At 45.2% G+C, this 25,187-nt stretch overlaps 1 protein-coding gene across 1 annotated transcript in view; it reads right to left on the reverse strand.

Annotated features, from left to right (window-relative positions):
* LOXHD1 (lipoxygenase homology PLAT domains 1) overlaps positions 1–17,040 on the reverse strand; it is a 123,682-nt gene extending 106,642 nt beyond the window's left edge. The window contains exons 1-5 of the mRNA XM_070778996.1: positions 16,892–17,040; positions 14,949–15,109; positions 9,837–9,913; positions 7,091–7,287; positions 4,375–4,567 (exon numbers count right to left, since the gene is read on the reverse strand). Of these exons, the coding sequence (XP_070635097.1) occupies positions 4,375–4,567; positions 7,091–7,287; positions 9,837–9,913; positions 14,949–15,079 (598 nt within the window). The 5' untranslated portion in view covers positions 15,080–15,109; positions 16,892–17,040. The remainder of the gene's footprint in view (positions 1–4,374; positions 4,568–7,090; positions 7,288–9,836; positions 9,914–14,948; positions 15,110–16,891) is intronic.
* Positions 17,041–25,187: the final 8,147 nt, after the last annotated feature.

Here is a 25,187-nt window from a genome sequence, read left to right on the forward strand (position 1 = left end):
ATTTCAGTTCTAAAGAAAACAGCAGACACAGAGTTGGAAATTGTCAAAGAAATAATTTTTTTTAAAAAGCCCCAGAGTTAAAGGAACGCTTCTAAATTCAAGGAGCTTTTGAGTTCCCAGAAGATTGGATGAAACCAAAATCACAAAAGACACTGAAGACATCATGAAATTTCAGAATGCCAGGGATAAACATAGGATCCTGCAGGTTTTAGAGAGAAAAAAACCCAAAGGTTTGGGTAGTAGAATGGCATCAGACTTCCCAGCTGTAACCCTGGGAGCCAGAAGGTAGTAGGAAAATCCCTTATAAACTCTAAGAGAAAATGAGTTTTAGATCAGAATTCTCTAACAAGCCAAATTATGGCTCAATGGTGAAGTAGACTAGAGACGTTTGCACATATTCAAATTCTCCATTGCAGTGCACAATGAACCAAAAAAGAGGAAGAAGTGAAATTTAAAAAAACAGGAGATCTAACCTAGAAGAGAAAGACTGGAATGTCCAAAAGATGGTAGAAAGGAAGTCTCAAAAGGAAAGCTTCATTGCATCAAAGAGAACAAGACAAGAGTATCCCTTGTGATGGGAGTTGGAGGAAGGAAGTAGAGTTCCTGTTGGATTTGAACATATGAAAAGAACTTTAGTTCTGTTGGAGAGATGGAGATAAGATGGTGTTACGGAATAGCTGTGTCCTCCCAAAATTCATATGTTGAAACCTTAACCGCTAGTATCTCAGAATGTGACAGCATTTGGAGACAGGGCCTTCATAAAGGTGATTAAGTTAATCCAATATGACTGGTGTCCTTTTAAGGAGAGACTGGAATACAGACATGCCCATGTTCACAGGAAGACTTTGTGAGGGACAGTGAGATGGTGGCCTTCTGCAAGCCCAGGAGATAGATCACAGAAGAAACCCAACTTGCTGACTTCAGTTTAGATTTCCAGCCTCCAGAACTGGGAGAAAACAAAGTTTTGTTGCTTAGGCCACTTCAGTTCAGTTCAGTCGCTCAGTCCAGACTCTTTGCGACCCCATGAATTGCAGCACACCAGGCCTCCCTGTCCATCACCAACTCCCAGAGTTCACTCAAACTCACGTCCATCGAGTCAGTGATGCCATCCAGCCATCTCATCCTCTGTCGTCCCCTTCTCCTCCTGCCCCCAATCCCTCCCAGCATCAGGGTCTTTTCCAATGAGTCAACTCTTCGCATGAGGTGGCCAAAGTACTGGAGTTTCAGCTTTAGCATCATTCCTTCCAAAGAACACCCAGGACTGATCTCCTTTAGAATGGACTGTGGCAATTTGTTATAGTAGCCCTAGCAGACTAATACAGATAGGTGGGTATACAGATGGGTATATAGAAATATATATGGGTATATTGAAAACTCTACTAATGCATAAATGAGATTATTATTAATTCCAGAAAAAACAAGTTGTATAAAAAATGAAGCATAATTGTTATGAGTATTCTCAGCAGTGAATAATATTTACATGGTTATAATAATGTAAAAATCAAATATTGATTATTGAAGGTTGGAGGGAGGGGATATATGTGTGTGTGTATAAATATACACGTGCATATGTTAAAAAAGCTAAATCCTCCTATTCCATAGTAGGAAGTTAATAGTGTCTATGACTGAAAATAATTAATGTCTATGACCGGCAAATTCGGAAAACTCAGCAGTGGCCACAGGACTGAAAAAAGTCAGTTTTCATTCCAATGCCAAAGAAGGGCAATGCCAAAGAATGTTCAAACTACAATTGCACTCATTTCACATGCTAGCCAAGTAATGCTCAAAATTCTTCAAGCAAGGCTTCAATAGTACATAAACTGAGAACTTCCAGATGTTCAAGCTGGATTTAGAATAGGCAGAGGAACAAGAGATCAAATTGCCAACATCTGCTGGATCATCAAAAAAGCCAGAGAATTCCAAAAAAAATCTACTTCTGCTTCACTGACTACACCAAAGCTTTTGACTGTGTGGATCACAACAAACTGTGGAAAATTCTTTAAGGGATGGGAATACCAGAACTCCTTACCTGCTACCTGAGAAACCTGTTTGCAGGTGAAGAAGCAACAGTTAGAACCATACATAGAACAATGAACTGGTTCAAAATTGGGAAAGGAGTACATCAAGGATGTACATTGTCACCTTATTTAACTTATATGCAGAGTATATCATGGGAAAAGCTGGAGTGGATGAAGCACAAACCAGATCAAGATTGCCAGGAGAAATGTCAATAACCTCAGATATGCAGACATCACCCGCATAGCAGAAAGTGAAGAGGAACTAGAGAGCCTCTTGATGAAAGTGAAAGAGGACAGTGAACGAACTGGCTTAAATCTCAATATTCAAAAAATGAAGATCATGGCATCTGGTCCCACCACTTCATGGCAAATAGATGGGAAACATTGGAAACAGTGATAGACTGGGCTCCAAAATCACTGCAGATGGTGACTGCAGCCATGAAATTAAAAGACGCTTGCTCCTTGGAAGAAAAGCTATGACCAACCTAGACAGCATATTAAAAAACAGAGACATAGCTTTGCCAACAAAGGTCCATCTAGTCAAAGCTATGGTTTTTCCAATAGTCATGTATGGATGTGAGAGTTGGACTATAAAGACAGCTGAGTGCCAAAGAATTGATGCTTTTTACTGTGGTGTTTGAGAAGACTCTTGAGAGTCCCTTGGACTGCAAGATCAGACCAGTCAATCTTAAAGGAAATCAGTCCTGAATATTCATTGGAAGGACTGATGCTGGAGTTGAAGCTCTAATACTTTGGCCCCTGGTGTGAAGAGCTGACTCATTAGAAAAGACCCTGATGCTGGGAAAGACTGAAGGCAGGAGGAGAAGGGGACGACAGAGGATGAGATGGCTGGATGGCATCACCGACTCAATGTACCTGACTTTGAACAACCTCCAGGAGATGGTGAAGAACAGGGAGGCCTTGCATGCTTCAGTCCATGTGGTCACAAAGAATCGGACAGGACTGAGCAACTGAACAGCTAAATGACTGAAAAAAAATCAAGCAACTGATAAGTATATTACTGAAAATATGGAGATAGATTTCTGAACAAAAAGCTAAAGTTATTAAAAATGTGTTACCTCTGAAGAAGAGGGATGGGTTGGGGAAAGAGGTAGGTAAGGGAACTGCTGCTTTTTTAATCTTTATCTTGTAGTACCTGTATTGTGTTGTGCTTAGTTGCTCAGTTGTGTCTGACTCTTTGCAACCCCATGGACTGTAGCCCACCAGACTCCTCTGTCCATGGGGATTCTCCAGGCAAGAATGGTGGAGTGGGTTGCTATTCCCTTCTCCAGGGGATCTTCCCAACACAGAGATCGAACCTGGGTCTCCTGCATTGCAGGCAGATTCTTTACCATCTGAGCCAACAGGGAAGCCCAGTACTTGTATTACTCTGATGGATATCAAGTTTAACTCATAAAAAGAGGGAAGGATTTGATTCTGCACACTAGCAGGTACCATTACAAAGCCTGTGTATGTGACACAGTGCTCAGAGAATTTACAGGTTACATGGGGAGAGAGGATGGACACAATAAGACACAAGGCTTTCTGGAAGAGGAAGCAGCGAGTTCATAGTGGGTTCCTTCTCAGAGCAGCTTCCTGTGACAGTGAGTCTCGGACCGCTGCTTTCAGGCTAGACACAAAAACGCAGAGGTGAGGGAAGGGACATTGTCTATAACAGGTTTGGACCGATGATCCTCTAGATAACCTCTTGTTTCTTTAACCCCTACTTAGTCAATGGCTCTCACGTCATGTGCAATAGGTGACCAGATCACCTTGAATTTCACCCCCACTCAGAGAGGTCACCACCCTTTCCACATAGTTCCCTCTTCCCCATGCTGTTGCTAACCCCTTATCTTGCTTCCTTTTCTTCCTAGCTCTTACTTGGCATTATGCCAAGTATTTATTTTTCTCCCATCATGGAGCATGAAGTCCCTGAGGACAAGGCTTTGGTCTGTTTTGCTTATGATTGTCTCTACAAAGCCTGGGGCAGTGTCGGCACAGAGAAACAGTCAACGTACACATATTGAATAAATGAATGAATGAACAGCTTATCTCTTCACTAGTATTCCCAGCGGGGAAACTCTTTCTCAAACTCCTCCTGTACACAAGGCCAAGAAGGTATATTTCTCAATAAAGTCATCTACTGCCTTTATCCTAGAAAACATGGTTTATCCACTGAGTTCTCAGGTTCCCCATCTGTAGAAGGAGCCCCTTTTCCATCCCAGAACCCTACCAGGGGCAACTGGAAGCTTCCCACTTTGAGACAAGACCCAGATCACCCACAATCCCTCTTCCTTCCCTGCTGCCCCACCCCATGGGGAACAGTGCTACAGTCCCGTCACAGCTGCCTCCATACATTTCTGGATGTCCACCACCTCGCTGGGGTAGAGCTCCACCTCCAGGCGCCCGTCAGCCTGGTCTTTGTCCAGCCAGCGGTTGGCAGGGAAGGTGTACCGCTTGCCTTGGCGGGGCACGCGAATCTGGACACTGCCCAGGAACCAACTGGCATGCATGCCCGTGCTGTCGTGCCCGATCACCAGCCGGTTGATCTGGAAGGAAACATGCGATACGGGTGAGCAAGGAGCTGGTATAGAAGCCTCCATCCCTCCATCCCTACACCCTCACAAAACACCAGGGCAAGCAGCTCCCCTCAGCCCAGACTCCAGCTCCTCAGGAGATGCGGGCTCAGCAGGAAGGGCTGGGTCCCAGGCCGGCCTGCCCTCAACCAGCCAGGAGACCAAGGCCCAACCTCTCCAGACTGGAACCTCTGTCCCTTTGTCTTTAGTTCAGCCCACCTCCCAGGGACACGGTGAGAAGCAAGTGGGTGTGACCAGAGGTTTGAAAGCTCCAGTATGTACTGAATGCCAGGCAGTGGACGTCCTAAGAATGTGGTGGCTGCACAAGAACACAAACATTCAAAATATTCACCATCGGCTTCCGATGCCATGTTGGTGATATGGCTTTGTTTTGTCTTACACCATACATGGTTGCACATGTTTTTGCACATCTCTGTCACACCCATCCTATAGGTGACAATAAGCAGACCACCTTTTGGGGCTCTGTCGTTCTGTGTCCAGTGCCTCCTCTCACTCTGGGAACCAAGGTGTATTTTTCTCAGTAACACTATAGTTCAGTTGCTTTGCTACTTTATATTTTATGTTAATCTTTGCCCACAGATGTCATAGATGAGCACATAAATGTGCATGTTACCATCCTTAAATGTACCTCGCTCTTCAAGGTTTGAATGATATTTATGTTTTTTTTTTTTAGATTCAGGCCAATTCTAACATCAGATGGAATTCTCAGATGGCCTTTAGGTCCCTTCCAGCCCCCTGGATCCTTTCTGTGGTGGTTTGGAGGGGTGGTGCTCATTGTGAGTCTGGTGCCCAAAGGCCAGATTCAGAAAATAGTCCCTGTAAGCCTTGCTCTTGCTCTTCTGCGTCCTGAGCACCTATTTGCAGCTGCTATTGGAAACTCTATCACAGCTGAGTGCCTGGAGCCCGGTCGCCTGGAATCCAGCTACATCTACAGACACAGTCTGAGAGCCTTTAGGGTGTGGGCCAAGGAGCGTGGGAGAGCTTCGTCGTCTTTCTGTGGTGCTGGCACTGTGACAGAGGAAAGACAGGAACAGGTGTTTTCTGCCTGTTGTGACAGAAAATGCCATGAAGGCAGGGATCATCTGTCAGTCCCATAGTGGCCAGCACCTGACGTGGGCAATTGTTCAGTCACTAAGGCTAGAGCTTACTGAATACATACTATGCATGTGGGTGTTACTGACATAGTTAATGCTAATGACAATCCCACTGGAATCCTTTGCGATAGCAGTGAGAAAATCAAAGCAAACAGAGGTGAAGTAACTTGCACACGGCAGGTAAGTGGAAACACTCGGCCTCAGACCAGGCAGTCAGGAGCCCAAGCCCACACTCCCAGACTTTTGGCCACACTGCTTGTTGAGCAGGTTTTAGAAACACGAGAAGGGCCCAAACGCCCTTCCTCACCACTCGGATGTCTCATTTATCTGCTGGCTGCTGCCAGAAGTCCTTAGTTAAGGAAACAGCATTTCAGGCTACAATTATTAATTCAGCTTAAAATGTAAATACAGCTTGATCAAGGAAAATCTTGATTTAAGCTAAGGAGCTTCAAGATGTAAATGACTGACATGAAATCATTCCCCAGAGCACCTGAACTCAGGTGAGGCTCACCAAGAGGGGAGGGGTCAGCAAAGGGGGGCTTGTAACCCTCTCAGTTTCCACAAGCCACCCCAAGAGGGGCAAGTGGTAACATGAAGCCCTGCTCAGACACTTCTAGAAAAGTTTCCAGCACTTGAGTGGAGGCAGTCAGACCCATACTTCTCCAGGTGAATGCTTAGACCCCTCACAGCACAGTCAGCCGGGGAGGTGATGGTGGACCCATCTCTTATCTAAGGCAGAATCCCTCAGGTGTGGCCTGGGAGTTCACACTGCAATAGGCTTTCTGGGTGTCACTGTGACACACACGCCAGTTTGGAACTGGGAAGCATTTCCAGCCCGTCTTTACAGCTCTCCCTCCTTCCTCCTTCCCTGCACACCAGGGTGTACCCAGGACTCTCTGGTCCTGGCTACGGAGGTAAAGGAAACGCCGGACTAAGAACATGAGTTCCAGCCCCAGAGAGAGTCTGGAAAGCTTGACCACTGTTCACGTGCCTCCTGCTCCTCTGGGTCATACCGGAAAACAATGTACTGCACTAACCAAGTGGGCACTTTCCCCTTCAAATGGGTTCACTTGTGTGTTGTGAGAGTGTGTGTATGTGTGTGTGCAGGTATGTGTGTGTATGTGTGTGTATTCAAGTGTGTGTGTGTGTATATGTGTGTGCATGTATGTGAGTGTGTGTGTATGTGTATATGTGTGTGCATGTATGTGAGTGTGTGTGTACATGAGTGTGTGTCTGTGTATGTGTGTGTGCATGTGTGTGTATATGTGAGTGTGAGTGTGTGTACACAAGTGTGTGTGTGTGTGTGTGTGTGTGCCCATGTGCAGATACGCACAGAGAAATCGGTAAGACACCCTCACAGGGTCTTGGGAAAGAGACTTACAGTTCCAATGTTGAGGGTCTCCAGGGTGAACTCATCCACTCGGCTACATTCAAAATAGTCTTTCAGGTTGTTGTCAGAGACGAGAAGAACTTGCTTAATGGTGTCAGATTTGTCCCCGTAGAGCTTGATGTAGACTCTGGAGTCTGTGCTGGCCCCAGGGACGTCCCCCGTCTTCAAGCTGATGTGATAGCGGAAGTCTGAACAGTCCAGGGCAGGAGGCGGGAGGGGAGGGGTTAGCGTGGGTGAGCCGCAGGGAGCTCGGGGCAGGAGGTCGATGGCCAGGGCTGGACACTCAGCTGGGGGTCGGGGGCCCAGGCTCTGGCTCTCCTCACATAGCCCTGAGACTGGGGCGGGGTGGTGGTGCTCCTACCATCTTTTGGAATCCCTTCATCTCAAAATCAGAATTCTGATTCCTGCTTCGTCTGCCCCATAGGGTGTGAATGCGCTGAGAACAGGAAGGCATGCAAAGAATACTAAAATGTAAGAGACGAGGATTTAAAGCAAATACGCATTCACTTTCTCGTCTGATGGATGAAGAAACCAAAGCAAAGGAAGCCTCTACCTCCCGGCAGAAAACATAGCATGTTACCTACATGGTATTAGTGCTGGGTGTTCTGACCGCGGTTTTACAGGTGAAGACTTTCAGCCTCAGAAGATGTTGTTTTTGGCTCAAGATGGCTACAGTTCAGAAGGAGCCAGCCTAGCACTAAACACTAGGCAGTCATCCTTAAGCATAATACTAGTCCTTAAATTTTAGAGTGGTGTTTCCACACAATCATTTAAAGAAGTAAGCTTGTATGCATTTTTTAAAAATGGAGAAATGGAAGCTGAGTCTTATCAAATAACATTTCTGGCATGATATTGAAATAATCACAATTGCTTTCTCTGAACTATTGTGTATTAAGGTTTATATATTAAAGTAAAATAGTTGGAGATATTTTTTCAAAAAGGGTCAGCTATGTGTAAATCCCTAATGTGGACCCAAAGGTCTTATTCTCACCCGAAATGCCATGCTGATGTTATTCTATCTTATGACCCAGAAAGGTCTGTGTCACCTGTCCACAAGTGAGGATAAAAGGCAAGGCCTAGGATAGTCTGAGCCATGAGCCCAAGTCCAATACCCTTGTTCCAGGGCGTGGGTCTTGGGAATGAAAAGGGAAGCGCTGGAAAGGCAGGTGATGCTAGTTTCAAGGCCTGCGGTTCACAGCCGTCTCAGGGCCTTCTGGCGCTGGCAAGAAAGACCCGGAGAGAGACAGCTAAGCACACCTCTCAGGTGACAACCCCACAGACCAGTCAGGCCCTGGAGGAGGCCAGACCTGTGGGTCTAGTCCAGGTCAGCTCCCCCGGGCACACCTGAGGGCCCTGAGGAGGTGGCTTCTGTCTCTGCTGTAAAGATATAGCAAGACCTGTGAAAAAGACCGCTTCCTTATACCATTTTCATCTAAATCCTTTCAAAAACTCTGACTTGGGGAAGAGGGAGCCCGAAGGACCCTGTTCCTGTTGAACAGTGGGGCTTGCTGGAGTGGGAAGGACAGGCAGGAAGACAGAGATGCCTGGGCACTGGGCCCAGCTCCACTGCTGACCACAGACCTGGCTATCCTAGGAGTTCCCTTGGCACAAGCATGAGACTTGTGTCCAATCTAGGCATTTTTCTCATCTCTTAAGAACTGTTCCAGCTCTTAAATTCTGTAATTCAGTGTTCTCAGAATGTGGAATTCCAACTTTGCAATTTGCTATCTTACCATAGGAAGATATTTGGCTCCACCAGATCTGGGTCCCCCCTGACAAACTGGCATAACAACATTAGCTCTGCCGACTTCCAGGGTTCTTGCTGGACTCACATGAGATAAAAGTGATAAATATGTGGTCTTATTATTCATGTGAGCCCAGAAATAACAGGAAGGTCGGCGGGGCTGGTGTCATTATGCCCATTTGTCAGGTAAGGATGCACATCTGGTGGAGCTAAGTATCTTCCCGAGGTCACATAGCAAATTGCAGATAATAAGTGATAAATATGAGGTATTAAGGGCTTCCCTGGTGGCTCAGACAGTAAAGAATCTGCCGCAATGAGGGAGACTCAGTTTCAATCCCTAGGTCGGAAAGATCCCTTAGGGAAGGAAATGGCAACCCATTTCAGTACTCTTGCCTGGGGAATTCTATGAACAGAGTGGCGTGGTGGGCTATAGCCCAGGGGGGTCTCAAAGAGTCAGACATGACTGAGCAATTAACAGTTTTATGAAGCCTTGGAAAAGAAACCAGGTGTTGGTATTATTGAGGATTCTGGATATATTTCTTTTCAATTTTGTCTAACACTCATGAACAAATGAAGGTTCTTGAAGAAATAACACCAGTAAGGAAAACTATAAGACCTCTAGGATAATTCTCAGCATCAAAAAACAAGGTCCTCCTTGTACAGCCCCTTCCAAACATGTTTATCCTCTCCAGAATGACAGGTACGCACCCCAGAGCCGGGCAGCATTAGCCAGTGTTACTGCCCGTGTTACTTTCATCGACAGAAGCCCACAGGCATCCAGGACACCACATCCAGGGCTATAAAGAGGCTGTGAAAAGCTCAGACAGGCAGAGGGTTCCCGATCTCTCTCAGAGCCTCTTCCTCCCTACCCTCTGCAGTGCTGCCTTCATGGAGTGAAGTGAAGGGTGTGTGCTTTCTCCAAGGGCTAGTTTCTAGGTAGCCAGGGAAGTCCCACCCAGGCCACACCCACCACCTGTCCTCTGGACCACTTACTCTTCAGTGTCGCGTTGCTGTCGCTGGGCAGCAACTCTCGGACCAACTGTCCATCATCCTTATCCTTGTCCAGCCACCTGCAGGCAAACAAGGGCCATTAGCTCTCTGAGTGGGGCAGCCCGACAACCAACCATCACACAATTCATGCAGAGTCACCGGGAGGCCAGAGCTCTAAACTCAGCAAAGGAAAATGGTTCTACCAGAGCTCAGAAGAAAGGATCTCAACCCAGAATGGGAGGGAGGGCTGCCCTGCGGAGGTGATAACTGGATAAAACTGTGAGGGTGATGAGGAATTAAGCAGGAGAGGAGGGAGGTGCATTTGGATGAATAACGTGCTGGGACAGAGCAGAGCCTCCAGGAGCAGATGGAAGGCAAGTGTGGAATGGAATGGAATGGAGCAAGCAAATGTTGCAAGGTTGGCAGATGGGGCTGGAGAAGGGGCAGGGTCGCTTGATGTGGAAGCTCAGTTATCATGGTAAAGAGTCTGTCCTAAAAGCCATGAACACCTGTGTCATTATCATCAAAAAAAAACCCCACCTGTTTTTCTAAAAGTTCATCATGTGCGTGGTCCTGTGCTAAGGGCTCTGGGGTGGGGAGAATGCAGAGAAGATACACTGCAGTGGATAAGAGACAGCCCAGCCCCAGAGAACCTGCGGTCTAATCAATAGAATAAATACTAATTTTATCAGATAAATAACACTTTCTTAGGCATCACTTAACTAGCTTATTTTTATAGTCATCTATCTATAAGTTGGTATTACACACTTGTTGTTCAGTCACTAAGTTGTGTCCGACTCTTTGTGATCCCACGTACTATACAGTCCATGGACTTCTCCAGGCCAGAATACTGGAGAGGGTAGCCTATGCCTTCTCCAGTGGATCTTCCTGACCCAGGAATCAAACCAGGGTCTCCTGCATTGCAGGTGGATTCTTTACCAACTAAGCTAACAGGGAAACTTACACTATTAATCAGATCAGGTCAGATCAGTCGCTCAGTCGTGTCCGAGTCTTTGCGACCCCATGAATTACAGCACGCCAGGCTTCCCTGTCCAACACCAACTCCCGGAGTTCACTGAGACTCATGTCCATTGAGTCAGTGATGCCATCCAGCCATCTCATCCTCTGTCATCCCCTTCACCTCCTGCCCCCAATCCCTCCCAGCATCAGAGTCTTTTCCAATGAGTCAACTCTTCGCATGAGGTGGCCAGAGTACTGGAGTTTCAGCTTTAGCATCATTCCTTCCAAAGAAATCCCAGGGCTGATCTCCTTCAGAATGGACTGGTTGGATCTCCTTGCAGTCCAAGGGACTCTCAAGAGTCTTCTCCAACACCACAGGTCAAAAGCATCAATTCTTTGGTGCTCAGCCTTCTTCACAGTCCAACTCTCACATCCATACATGACCACAGGAAAAACCATAGCCTTGACTAGACGAACCTCTGTTGGCAAAGTAATGTCTCTGCTTTTGAATATGCTATCTAGGTTGGTCATAACTTTCCTTCCAAGGAGTAAGCGTCTTTTAATTTCATGGCTGCAGTCACCATCTGTAGTGATTCTGGAGCCCAGAAAAATAAAGTCTGACACTGTTTCCACTGTTTCCCCATCTATTTCCCATGAAGTGGTGGGACCGGATGCCATGATCTTCGTTTTCTGAATGTTGAGCTTTAAGCCACCTTTTTCACTCTCTGCTTTCACTTTCACCAAGAGGCTTTTGAGTTCCTCTTCACTTTCTGCCATAAGGGTGGTGTCATCTGCATATCTGAGGTGATTGATATTTCTCCTGGCAATCTTGATTCCAGCTTGTGTTTCTTCCAGTCCAGCATTTCTCATAATGTACTCTGCATATAAGTTAAATAAACAGGGTGACAATATACAGCCTTGACAAACTCCTTTTCCTATTTGGAACCAGTCTGTTGTTCCATGTCCAGTTCTAACTGTTGCTTCCTGACCTGCCTACAGATTTCTCAAGAGGCAGATCAGGTGGTCTGGTATTCCCATCTCTTTCAGAATGTTCCACAGTTTATTGTGATCCACACAGTCAAAGGCTTTGGCATAGTCAATAAAGCAGAAATAGATGTTTTTCTGGAACTCTCTTGCTTTTTCCATGATCCAGCAGATGTTGGCAATTTGATCTCTGGTTCCTCTGCCTTTTCTAAAACCAGCTTGAATATCAGGAAGTTCACAATTCACATATTGCTGAAGCCTGGCTTGGAGAATTTTGAGCATTACTTGACTAGCGTGTGAGATGAGTGCAATTGTGTGGTAGTTTGAGCATTCTTTGGCATTGCCTTTCTTTGGGATTGGAATGAAAACTGACCTTTTCCAGTCCTGTGGCCACTGCTGAGTTTTCCAAATTTGCTGGCATGCTGAGTGCAGCACTTTCACAGCATCATCTTTCAGGATTTGGAATAGCTCAACTGGAATTCCATCACCTCCACTAGCTTTGTTTGTAGTGATGCTTTCTAAGGCCCACTTGACTTCACATTCCAGGATGTCTGGCTCTAGGTCAGTGATCACACCATCGTGATTATCTGGGTCGTGAAGATCTTTTTTGTACAGTTCTTCTGTGTATTCTTGCCATCTCTTCTTAATATCTTCTGCTTGTGTTAGGTCCATACCATTTCTGTCCTTTATCAAGCTCATCTTTGCATGAAATGTTCCTTTGGTATCTCTGATTTTCTTGAAGAGATCCCTAGTCTTTCCCATTCTGTTGTTTTCCTCTATTTCTTTGCATTGATCACTGAGGAAGGCTTTCTTATCTCTTCTTGCTATTCTTTGGAACTCTGCATTCAGATGTTTATATCTTTCCTTTTCTCCTTTGCTTTTCACTTCTCTTCTTTTCACAGCTATTTGTAAGGCCTCCTCAGACAGCCATTTTGCTTTTTTGCATTTCTTTTCCATGGGGATGGTCTTGATCCCTGTCTCCTGTACAATGTCACGAACCTCATTCCATAGTTCATCAGGCACTCTATCTACCAGATCTAGGCCCTCAAATCTATATCTCACTTCCACTGTATAATCATAAGGGATTTGATTTAGGTCATACCTGAATGGTCTAGTGGTTTTCCCTACTTTCTTCAATTTCAGTCTGAATTTGGCAATAAGGAGTTCATGGTCTGAGCCACAGTCAGCTCCTGGTCTTGTTTTTGCTGACTGTATAGAGCTTCTCCATCTTTGGCTGCAAAGAATATAATCAATCTGATTTCGGTGTTGACCATCTGGTGATGTCCATGTATAGAGTCTTCTCTTGTGTTATGTATTAAATAGATAACTAGTGAGAACCCACTGTCTAGCTCAGGGAACTCAACTCAGTGCTCTATAGTGACCTTAATGAGAAGGAAATACAAAAAAAGGGGGGGATATATATATAAATATATATTTCACTTTGCTGTACAGTAGAAACTAACACAATATTGTAAAGCAACTACCCTCCAATAAAAATTAATTTAAAAGAAAAGAAGAAGGCAGGACAGACTGGCCAGGGAACTAGATGGAGACCAAGATAATGATGGATGTTGAACCAAATCAAGTGCAACAGAAATTTAGAGAAATGAAAAAGGCTCATGTGAAGAGGCTCTGATCTGACTTCTCAAGGATGAATGAGATTTGCCGACAACAAGAAGTTGGGTCTGCACCCTGAAGGGAGGGGGCTTGATGGCTATGACTTGTCAATACATTGGAGTGGGCCACAGTAGACACCAGCAGGAAAGACATTGGACCAATTTGCCTGAAAAGCATTGTTTCCACTGAGCACAGGGACCCAGCCTGAGAACTCAGACAGTTGTGCAAGTAGGAGTTATCCAGGCCCCATACTCAAGATGGTCCGTGATATTGGGCTGATGGCAACAGAAGAGACACTCTCAATGTTCTCCAGAGCAACAGGGAAACCAAGATACTTGCTTCTTGTCTAGGGTGTCACTCCATTTGTCTGTGTCTTGGTGCTTATCTTTGCAGTCACTCCTATTATAAACCCAAGAGAGAGGCAACTCCTGGCCACGGAACGTATCAGAGGAAGCCAAGGCACTGCCGCCTCCCCAGAACTCCTGACCTGGCACTCAGGCTTCCCTAAACCATGGTCCACTCTATCAATATGCTGCCTCCTCTCCCCCGAGTCAGTGCGGGTGACCTTGTGGTCTCTCCCATCCCTCTCTTGAGCCCTGCCTCCCCAGGCCCATGATCTCTAGGACCTTGCTATCAGTTAGTTGTTAGCTAGCATCAACTATGACATGTAAAATAGATAAGCAACAAGAATCTACTGTATAACACTAGGAACTAAATTCGATAACCTACAATGGAAAATAATCTGAAAGAATATAACTGAATCACTGCTCCCACCTGAAATTAACACAGTATTTTAAAAATCAACTATACCTCAATTAAGAAAAAATTACCTGACCACTAAGTTGTCATGCTTCCCATAAACTTTCATGCTGTGAATTCAAGACATGAAGATACAAACTCCTGGCTTTGATGACAGGAAGGGAGAGACTGGGGGAGTGAGCAGTGCTGGTTAGAGCCCCTCAGTCAACCTCTGACTGTCCTGCTGAGGTCACTGCGGCATCTCCCACAGACCTGGAGGCCGCTGTGGTGCAGCCTTGGCCAAGCGCTCATAGGACGAACCGGGAGGATGGACCACCATCCTCATCCATCCTCAGCCATCACAAAGCCCCATCTCTCCCTTCTTGCCCTCCACCACTTATCCATCCCCAGGCCCTCCCCAGCAGCAAAGGAAACCATGATCTGTCATTTCAGTTTCCACCTAAATACTCGCAGGATATTAATACATATTTCCAAATATAGCCGCTTTCTTTCAGCTTCAGACACTTCAGCCCAGTTTCAGTGTCAGACGTTGTGAAATAGATAAGCCAGTCTTCTGGAGCTTTTATTATTCTTCCCCTGGGCTCACAAAAGTGTGGAAGTGTGCACACACATGTACACACATACACACTCACACATAAACACACACATCTACCATAGCTAAGATGTTCACCACTCCCTGATCCTGGCAGAGAAGTTCTGAGAGCAAATGCCATAACCACACACCTCAGCAAGACAGAAGAATCCAAGGCCTGTAACCTGAGCTGGGGAAGATCAAAGCTGGCAGGCCTGGTGTACCTGAGACACGGGAACTCCACGTTGTCACTCTCAGGCTGCCCCTCCTCTCTCACCAGCACCCGCTCCAGGAACCAGCCGCTGCCACTGCCTTTGCCGTCGTGTCTGATCCTCACCCGCCTCACCTTCCGCATGGTGACAGACTCGATGGTGAACTCATCAGCCTACAGGGGAGACAGCAGGGCCAGATGGACGGTGGCTCCCTTGGGACCCAAACACCAAGGGAAGATCCAGGCCCAGAAATCCTACAAGCCATAGCAGATAAGTTGGGCTATTGGTCTTTCCCAGGTGGGCCAGGCTGCTAAGTCACTTCAGTCGTGTCCCACTCTGTGTGACCCCAGAGATGGCAGCCCACCAGGCTCCCCTGTCCCTGGGATTCTCCAGGCAAGAACACTGGAGTGGATTGCCATTTCCTTCTCCAATGCATGAAAGTGAAAAGTGAAAGTGAAGTCGCTCAGTCGTATCTGACTCTTAGCGACCCCATGGACTGCAGCCTACCAGGTCCATCCATGGGATTTTCCAGGCAAGAGTACTGGAGTGGGGTGCCATTGCCTTCTCCGCATGTGGGCCAGAAGCTACCCATAAAGAACAGTTGCACTCCACCCCAATTTCTCCCACTGAAACGTCATTTGATGTCAAGTTCTCAACAACTGAGATCTGCATTTCTTGGCTAAACAATGGCCATTGCCTGTGATCTCCTTTTAAAAGGCAAATCCCCTAGGAGGATTAACACATCAAGCTGTCATCAGTGACTAACCATTCATTGTGAATTCATTCCTTGGCTAATCTCCAGCTCTTTGCTGCAGAAAGACACTGGGCCCTTTTGAGAAAGGGAATGACTGGGGGGAACCAGTAGTCTTATTAATTTCAGTTTTTTCTTGCCAACGCAGCAGGTGCTACAAAGTCGCCAAGTCTATAGGAGCATACCCTGGGGACAGGAACTCGAGGGTGGGATTCATGGCAGGAGTCAGAAGATGTAGCAAGAAAAGAATGAGAAAGGATGGAAGGAGACCTCCACTCACATTCCGGGGCTTGCCCTGCCCTCACCAAGGAAGGGATGGCAGAGGAAGGAGAGGACCAAGGCTTATCAAGTCTTCATCTGATGACCAACCTTGGCCTCACAGTTTTGCAGCCACACAGCTCTTTATAGAGGAGGGCATGGCAACCCACTCCATTCTTTCCTGGAGAATCCCATGGACAGAGGAGCCTGGCGGGCTACAGTCTGTAGGGTCGCAATGAGTCAGACACGACTGAAGCGACTTAGCACACACACACTGCTGTGGGCTAGATCTGCCGAGGCAGTGCATCTGACATCCTCACAGCAGCCAGCCACAGGTAGGCACCCTTTACCCACTTTAGAGGCGCAGGGAATGGAGTGACTGGCCCCAGTCTGCCTGACTCTTTCCCTGCTGTTTCACACAGCCTCCCCAGTCAACCCAGCTTGGGTGGGGAAACCAAAGGAAATGCCCAGCACATGGTCATGTGGCTGACAGGAGAACCTAGTTCTCCCACTTCCACGTTTAGTATCTTTCTTGGTTTTTCTCTTAAGAAGGAAATGAACAAGGTACCTCCAGGGGTCATGCCTAGTGGAGAAGACAGTGTTCTCAAGTGAGGCCTCAGATGCCCCAGCTTCCTGCAAGCCTGGGATCTCCAGGTCACTGTAAGGTGCCCAGCTTCCTTCCCTGCATGCCCACCCTGAAGTCCTCCTGCTCTGCCCTCTTCTCGAAACTCAGGGGTGGGAAGAGGATTGTGATCCTTTAGGGTAGCTCTCCAGCTCCCAGTCCTAGGAGCCTGGTGGGTGTCAGGCATGTAGTTCCCTGTTCCCACCCCCAGAGCCAGCCTCTCTGATGGCCGAGGCCTGTACCAGTGGGCAGCTCTACCCAGAGCAGGGAAGACCAAGGAAGAGAGGGTGGGGCCGGTGGGGACATGGCACCGCTGCAACTTACATTGCCCTTCTCAAACAGGTCGGTGTTATTCCTGCAGTTGTAGAGCAGCCGCTCCCCTGTGTCCCCCACGTCACCGTAAAGGCAGAGATAGACGTTGGCATCCGTTCCCGCACCTTCGAGTTCCCCAGTGCACACTGTCACGCGGTACCGGGCCACTGGCAGGTAGAGGGGGAGACCACTGACTGCCAGCCCCCTGCTCCCAGCGCTGGCCCTGCTGCTCCCCACTTTCAAGCACTGCTTTCCCCTCCTCCATCCAGCTCTCATCCAGGGCTGACCTTGCTCCTTCCCTGGGCTGCCTCAGGACAATGAAGGGCCAGCTCAGCTGCGAATCTCTGTCCCAGACACTTCAGAGGTTCCTGCTCCTGGCTAATCATCAGAACTCCATGGGAAATGTTTATAAGAATTCCGATTCCTGGGCCCTGCCTCAGACTTCTCAAATCCTAGTTCTTGAGCTGGACGCCTAAAACTGCATTGTTCACAAGCTCCCCCAGGGGACTCTGGTGAAGCTGGCAGTGTTTGAGGACCACAGGTCTAATTCAAACATTTTGGCACTTGATTCCATTCCAGCCCAGTAGACTTTATTTTGCCTTAGGTTGTTCTCCAATTCATATGTTCCCTGTCTTCCTAAGAAAAGTAAGATAGCTTTTCTTTTGAACAAGACCTGAGCCTCCTCTTCTCTTCAGAACTCCCCAGTGCTAAGGACACGCCAGGAAGAGAAGCAGAGAGAAAGCTACAAAGTGCAGCCACTCCAGAAAGGGCAGAAGCATCTTCCCACATTGAAAATATACTGTCGGGGGCAGCCCACATCCTGCACATCACAGCCTTCCTTCCACTTAAAATGAGCTTCAAAGTGAAATTCATTAATTCATTTGCCCCCTGTTTACCTAAGCCTAGTAGGTGGAAGGCATTATGACAGGTGTAATGAGCAAAACAGACAAACTCTTGCTCTGTGGCACTTGCATTAGACTTGAGAATGGAAGACTGGAGAGGAGAGATGGACAGTAAAATCACGAATTAAGAACAGGGAGATCTCTGAGTTTTATCTGTAACAAAGCTGATACCTTGAAGTGATGCCACAGAGTGTGCTAGAAGTGAAGAGAAGGGTGATGGGGGGGTGAAAATGATTTAGAGATGCAGAAAAGCTTGCTGTGAGGAGGCAAGGCTTGGACTAAGATATTAGTGATACGAGCCAGCCACAGGTGCTGTGAAAGAAGAGGGTGCTGCTGTGAAGCCCCAGTGTGGGTACGGAGACTATACAGTGGGGATGAGCAGCTATGTTCTAGGAGCAGAGAGAACAAGGCCGGTGTGGCTGGAGTAGAGGAAGCAGGAGGGGATGATGTGAGGTCCAGAAGTGAACAGGGGCCAGAAAGGGACCCGTGATGTGTGACAGGTCAAGGTAAGACATGTGGCTTCCTTTGCTTATTGTTTTTAGTAGTACAGGAAGCCAGTATAGGGTTTAAGCAAGGGAGTAACTTGGCCTGATCTATGTTTTAAAGAGCATCTGGTTGCTATGTGGAGAGCCGATTGTGGGGGATGAAGGAGAGAATCAGAAAGGACAGTTAGTGGAATAATTACGGTAGTCTAGAAAAGAGAGAGGGTGCCTAGGACTGGGAGTGCAGTGGAGATGGAGAGAAGTCAGTAGATTAGAGACACATTATTGAGGTAGAAATTAACAGACTCAGTGATAGATTAGATAGGTAATTAAGAGAAAGAGAGGAACTAGGGATGATTCCTGGGTTTTTGGCTTGGGCAACTAGGTGAATAGCATTGCCAAGAAGTAGGGACATCTGGGGAGAAGGATAAGTTTGGAGGTAAAATTCAATAGCTCTGTTTGTTCATTATACATCTGAGATGCCTATTAGGTCAGGGGTCCTCAACCCCCAGGCCAAAGACCGGTACCTGTCTGTAGCCTGTTGGGAACTGGGCCACACAGTAGGAGGTGAGTGGTAGGTGAGCAAGAGAAACTGCGTCTGTATTTACAGCCACTCACCCTTGCTTTGCATTGCCACCTGAATTCTGTCTCCTGTTAGATAAGAAGTGGCATTAGATTCTCGTAGGAGTGCAAAACCTGCTGTGAACTGAGCACGTGGGGGATCTAGGTTGTGCACTCCTTATGAAAACCTAATGCCTGATGATCTGAGGAGGAACTGAGGCAGTGAAGCCAGTGCTTGGGAGAGGCTGCAAATCAGATTAGCATTAGCAGACAGGTTGACTGAACAGAGGCCGTAATAAATCAATCGCTTGCAGACTCATACCTAAACCCTGTCGGTGAGTGGAAAGTAACAAGCTGCGTCTGGTGGCAGGCTTTAAGTCAGAATCCAACACTTACTTTAGTCCATGTGTGGCCCACGCATTATTTTATTTACCACTTCCACCCATGCCTCTTTCTCACTCTGCACACTTTTCTCAGTCACAGTTTCGGCAAGCCCACAAGCTAACCCTAGCCAAAATGAGCAAAAAATAAACATCACTGGGGAGTTTCTTTGGAAATGGGTGAAGACCCAATGATGAGACAGCAGAAGACTCTGAGGCTGCCTGGTGGCTCAACTGGTAAAGAATCTGTCTGCAATGCAGGAGACCTGGGTTCGATCCCTGGGTTGGAAAGAGCCCCTGGAGGAAGAAACAGCTACCCACTCCAGTATTCTTGCTGGAGAATCCCCAAGGACAAAGGAGCTTGGCGGGCTATAGTCCATGGGGTTGCAAAGAGTTGGACATGACTGAGTGACTTTCACTTCATTTCACAAAAAGTAGGCTGCACTTCAAAGAAAAAACCAGGAATCCTACTTAAACTACACATTCATTTCAACAGGTGATTCACATTCTCCAAGCCCGTTTGGTAAAATATTTGGCAACCAGCTATCCAACAAAACCATGAAATCTTCTAAACTTCTTCACCTCATGGATACCAAGCACCCTGCATTAAAAGACAAGCCCTTGGAGTTTTTCAGAAGAAAAAAAAAATGTGAACACAAAGAACAGATGCAATTACTGAAGGGCACCACTTTATCGAATGTATCTGCACTGAGAGCATCATTCTTAGTGCCTAATCACGTTGCTAGAGCTAGAAACCCTTTAATATTGGTGAAGAGCTGATTCTGCCCATGACTGACATTGTTGTGAGCCTTAAGGAGAGACTGCAGCTCAAAAGGTGGTACTTGTTCCTCTTTTGGCCAGCACCTTAACTAGGTGAATGGATGAATGGATGATATCCCCTGAAATAGCAGGGGATATTGAGGTGCAACTGTTAGGATTAGAGAGTCACCATGATATGGAACCCAGGTTGATGAGTCTACCGATGATGACAACAAGGCAACAATGCTTGTTTTTGTGCGATATATTTTTCAGGAGGATGTGCACGAGGGTATGTCACGTGCACTTCGAATGACTACATATCAGGAAAACTGAATTGGTCATTCTGTGTCAGGACATGCATGGACAGAGCAGATGCCATAACTAGACAACTTTCTGGTTTCACTACCCGGGTAAAAGAGGTTGCTTCTGACTGTAAAGCTACACACTGTGTCATCCATAGAGAAATGCCAGTTAGCTGAAAAATGTCACCTGAACTTAACAATGTTTGGCAGGTTGTGATTAAAATTACCAACCCCATTAAAGCACGTGACCTTAACTCATGTCTGTTTACGCAGCTCTGTGAGGAGATGGACACAGAGCTCACATGCCTTCTCTTATACACAGAAATGAGATGGCTTTCTAAAGGAAGATCACTGACCAGAGTGCTTTAGTTCCAAGGGCCACTCCAGAGATTTCTTCTAGGAAAACAGTCACTATCGGGCAGCACATTTTAGTGACACAGAATTGGTTGCAAAACTTGCTTACTGCGTGACATATGCAACCTGCTCAACAAGCTCAGTCTGTCACAGGGGAAAATGACACTGTTTCCAAGTCAGCAGATAAAGTGGCTGCATTCAAAGCCAAACTGGAATTATGCGGCTGATGAGTGAACATTGGGATTTTTGACATGTTTCAAACATTAGCAGAGATTTTGAAAGAGACTGAGCCAGCAGCTTCTTTCTCCCAGCTTGTGCATGATCACCTATCTCAGCTTTCAAAAGACTTGGAGCATTACTTTCCAACTACAAAAGACTCACAAACTGGGAAGGAACTGATCCTTGAACCATTTGTGAATAAGCCAGGTGAGTTGACTTTGTCTGTGCTAGAAGAGGATCAACTGCTTGAGATCACAAATGACAGTGGCCTTAAAAGTGTGCTTGGGACAACTTCAAATCTCCATACTTTCTGGATTAAAGTCAAGGTGGAATATCATGAGATTGCCAAAAAAGCGCTGAAAAGCCTGCTTTCATTTCCAACATCCTATCTTTGTGAAGCAGGGTTTTCTGCAGCGACAGCAATCAAAATGAAATTACAGAGTAGACTGGACATCGGCAACACACTTTGGGTATCACTTTCTCCCACTGCCCCCGGATGGGACCAACTAGCTGCAGAAAAACAAGTTTAAGGCTCACCAATCCTGCATTGTAGTGAGTTGTATAATTGTCTCATTATATATCACAATGCGATAACAGCAGAAATAAAGTGCACAGTAACTGTACCTTGTGTAAATAATCCCCAAACCATCTCCACCCCAGTCCAAGGAAGAATTGTCTTCCTTGAAATCAGTCCCTGCTCCCAAAATGGATGGGGACTGCTGCGTTTGACGATCATAAAGAGAGGTCAAGATGGCAGTTGAACACGTGTGGAGGGTCAGGACTGTTGACATGACTTTCATCATCATAGACATGTAGATTCCACTGGAAGTCACAGTGCCAGATGAGGTCCTCTGTGGAGAGGATGCAGACGAGGACTGTGGAGGGATGCCCACTTTAGAGGTCAAGCCCAGAAGCTAGAAACTCAGATGAGAAGCAGCAGCCAGTGAAGCAGAGGGATTTTGCTCTGAATCTAAGACTGCTCTAAAAAGTCTATTTTTTTTTTTAATGAAGGGGCTATTCAGGCATTCCCAGATAAACAAAAACTAAAAGAACTCATTACTAGCAGACCTGCTCTAAAAGAAATATTAAAGGGAGTCCTTCATATTTGACGCTAGACAGTAACTTGAACTATCTTGAATAAAGAGAATGAGGAAAAGCAATGATAGAGGTATATTTATAGACAGTACATTTTAATTTTTGTTTGTATCCTTTTCTTCTCATATTTTATACAAAAGACAACTGCATAAAGCAATATATATATAAAATTGCATTGGTGGGTTTATAATGTATGCAAATGTAATTTGTATGGCAATATAGCATGAAGGATGAGAAAGAAACAAATCTACACCAGAGCAGAGTTTTTATATATTATTGAAAATAAGTTGGTATTAATCCTAACTAGAATGTTGTAAGTTAAGATGTTAATTGTAATTCCCTGGTATAATTCCCCAAGTGTAATTCTTTCCAATAAGAAAATAATTTATATAAATAAAAAGAAACAAGGGAACTAAAATGATATTTTAGAAACTAATACAAAAGAAAGAATAAGAAAGGGACAACAACAACAACAAAAAACTTATGACATATAAAAAGCAAATAGCAAAATGGCAAACTTAAATCCTGCCTTGTTAGTAATTACCTTAAGTGTACATGGACTAAATATTTTAATCCAAAGGCAAAATGTGATGATAATCCGACAGAGATAGGATGGCTCCCCCTACTCCACATTTGATCAGAAATCAAGGTTAATGATGCTACATATGTACCAAGAGTGAACATAAGATGATTTTTCATATAATGAGGAGTTCTGGGGAGAGCATGATAAACCTCAAGCAGGTCCAAAAATGGCTTGAGATAGCAGGGAGTGATGACTGGCTTGGGGTATGGTGGTTAGGGGGTGGGAATTTCTTCACATGGGTCCTTGTATGGCTTGAACTTTCCACCAGTGTGGAGGAAGGGAACATCCAGGCTTTCTCACCAAATTGCCCAGATATCAGGCAGAAAATGAGAAAGATTGGTGTAGCTGGAAATCTGTCAGAGGTCAAACATCAAAAATAATTCATGCTCCGTATTACACAGAGATTGACAGAATGAATAATGGATCTTACCATCTGATATGTGGAAGAGACACACTTTAGATGCAAAGACACAAATAGGTTGAAAGTAAAAGGATGGCTCAGGAAGAGACAGACACTCTGCATGACAGACTCTAGGTTCATGCACATCACTCCAAGTGACCCAATTTTGTCCCTTTTTATGGCTGAATAATATTCCATAGTATATATGAACCATGTCTTCTTTATCCATTCATCTGTCCGTGGACATTTAGGTTGCTTTCATGTCCTGACTATTGTAAATAGTGCTGCAATGAACACTGGGGTACATGTGTCTTTTTGAACAGGTATCCAGGTTGGGAAGAAGTAAAACTATCTCTGTTCATGGACAACATGACCTTGTATAATGAAAATCACAAGGAATCTACTAAAAATGATCAGAACCAATAAATGAGTTCAGAAAAGTCATGGCATACAAGATCAAGATAGCAAAATCAACTGTATTTCTATTACCTTGCAATGAATAATCTGAAAATAAAACTAATAAAACATTTCCATTCAAAATAGCATTAAAAAGAATAAATGAAAGTGACAGTTGCTCAGTCGTGTCCGACTCTTTGCGATCCCATGGACTCCACAGTCCATGGAATTCTCCAGGTCAGAATATTGGAGTGGGTAGCTGTTCTCTTCTCCAGGGTATCTTCCCAACCCAGGGACTGAACCCAGGTTTCCTGCATTGTAGGTGGATTCTTTACCAGCTGAACCACCAGGGAAGCCCCAAAAGATTAACTACTTAACAGATAATTTTTTTTTAATATTTATTTGACTGTGCTGGGACTTAGTTGTGGCATGTGGGATCTAATTCCCTGACTAGGGATCAAACCCAGGGCCCCTGCATTGGGAGCGTGGAGTCTTAGCCACTGGACCACCAAGGAAGTCCCTTAACAGATAATTTAAGAAAACAAGTGAAAACAAATTAATAAGTCATGGAGATGTACTCACAAAGTTATATTTAGTTTCAGGTATACAACATAATGATTCAATATTTGTATATATTGTGAAGTGATCACCACAGTAAGTGGTGTAAGCAACTAACATTAATAATACTGTACTGCATGTTTGAAAATTGTGAAGAGAGTAGAAGGCAAAAGGAAAAGAGGGCATCAGAGGATGAGATGGTCAGAGAGCATCACTGACTCAATGGACATGAACTTGAGCAAACTCTGGGAGATGGTGGAGGACAGGGAAGCCTGATGTGCTGCAGACCATGCTGCCACAAAGAGTCAGACACAACTTAGCAACTAAACAACTAAACTTAGTATCTTAAAAATTCTCATCACAAGAAAAAAATTATGTAGCAACATATGGTGATGGATGTTAACTAGACTTACTGTGGTGATCACTTCACAATATATACAAATACTGAATTATTATGTTGTATACCTGAAACTAAATATAACTGTGAGTCAATTATGCCTCAATAAAAAAGAAAGAAATGTGTAAAACTTATACTCTGAAAACTAAAAAACTGTTGAAAGGAATTAAAGATGATTTAAATAAGTGGAAAAGCATCCTGTGTTCTCAAATTGGAAGACTTAACATCGTTAAGTCTTAACATTGCTGCAGTCTGTTGAGGTCTCATCTTTAAGCTCCAGTTGCATTGTTAAGGCAATACTTCTCAAACTGACCTACAGATAAAAATGAATCTCTGTCAGTCTTAGTTGACTTCTTTGTAGAAATTGACAAGCCATCTCTAAAATGCATATAGAACTTCAAGGGACCCAAAAGAGCCAAAACAATACTGAAAAAGAATATTAAAGAAGCAAAACAAGTGTTGGCAAAGATGTAGAGAAATTAAAACTCTCATACATCACTGATGGAAATGCAAAACGTGCAGCTGTTTTGAAAAACAGTAGGATAGTTTCTCAAAACTCAAAACAGAATTGCCACATAGCAGCAGTTTGACTCGTGGATATATATCCAAGAGCACTGAAAACACATGTCCACACAAAAACTTGCACATGAATGTGCATAGTCACATTATTCATAATAGCCAATAAGTGGAAACAACCCAAATGTCCATCAACAATTGAATGTGGTCTATCTACACAACGAACTACTATTCAGTAATTAAAGTAAACGAAATGCTGATACGTGCTACAAGGTGAATGGATGTTAAAAAACATTATGCTAAGTGAAAGAAGACTGAGCACCGAATATCTGATGCTTTTGCATTGTGGTGATGGAGAAGAATCTTAAGAGTCCCTTGCACTGCAAGGAGATCAAAGCAGTCAA

Source organism: Bos indicus, chromosome 24, assembly GCF_029378745.1.
Source record: "Bos indicus isolate NIAB-ARS_2022 breed Sahiwal x Tharparkar chromosome 24, NIAB-ARS_B.indTharparkar_mat_pri_1.0, whole genome shotgun sequence".
Taxonomy (NCBI): domain Eukaryota; kingdom Metazoa; phylum Chordata; class Mammalia; order Artiodactyla; family Bovidae; genus Bos; species Bos indicus.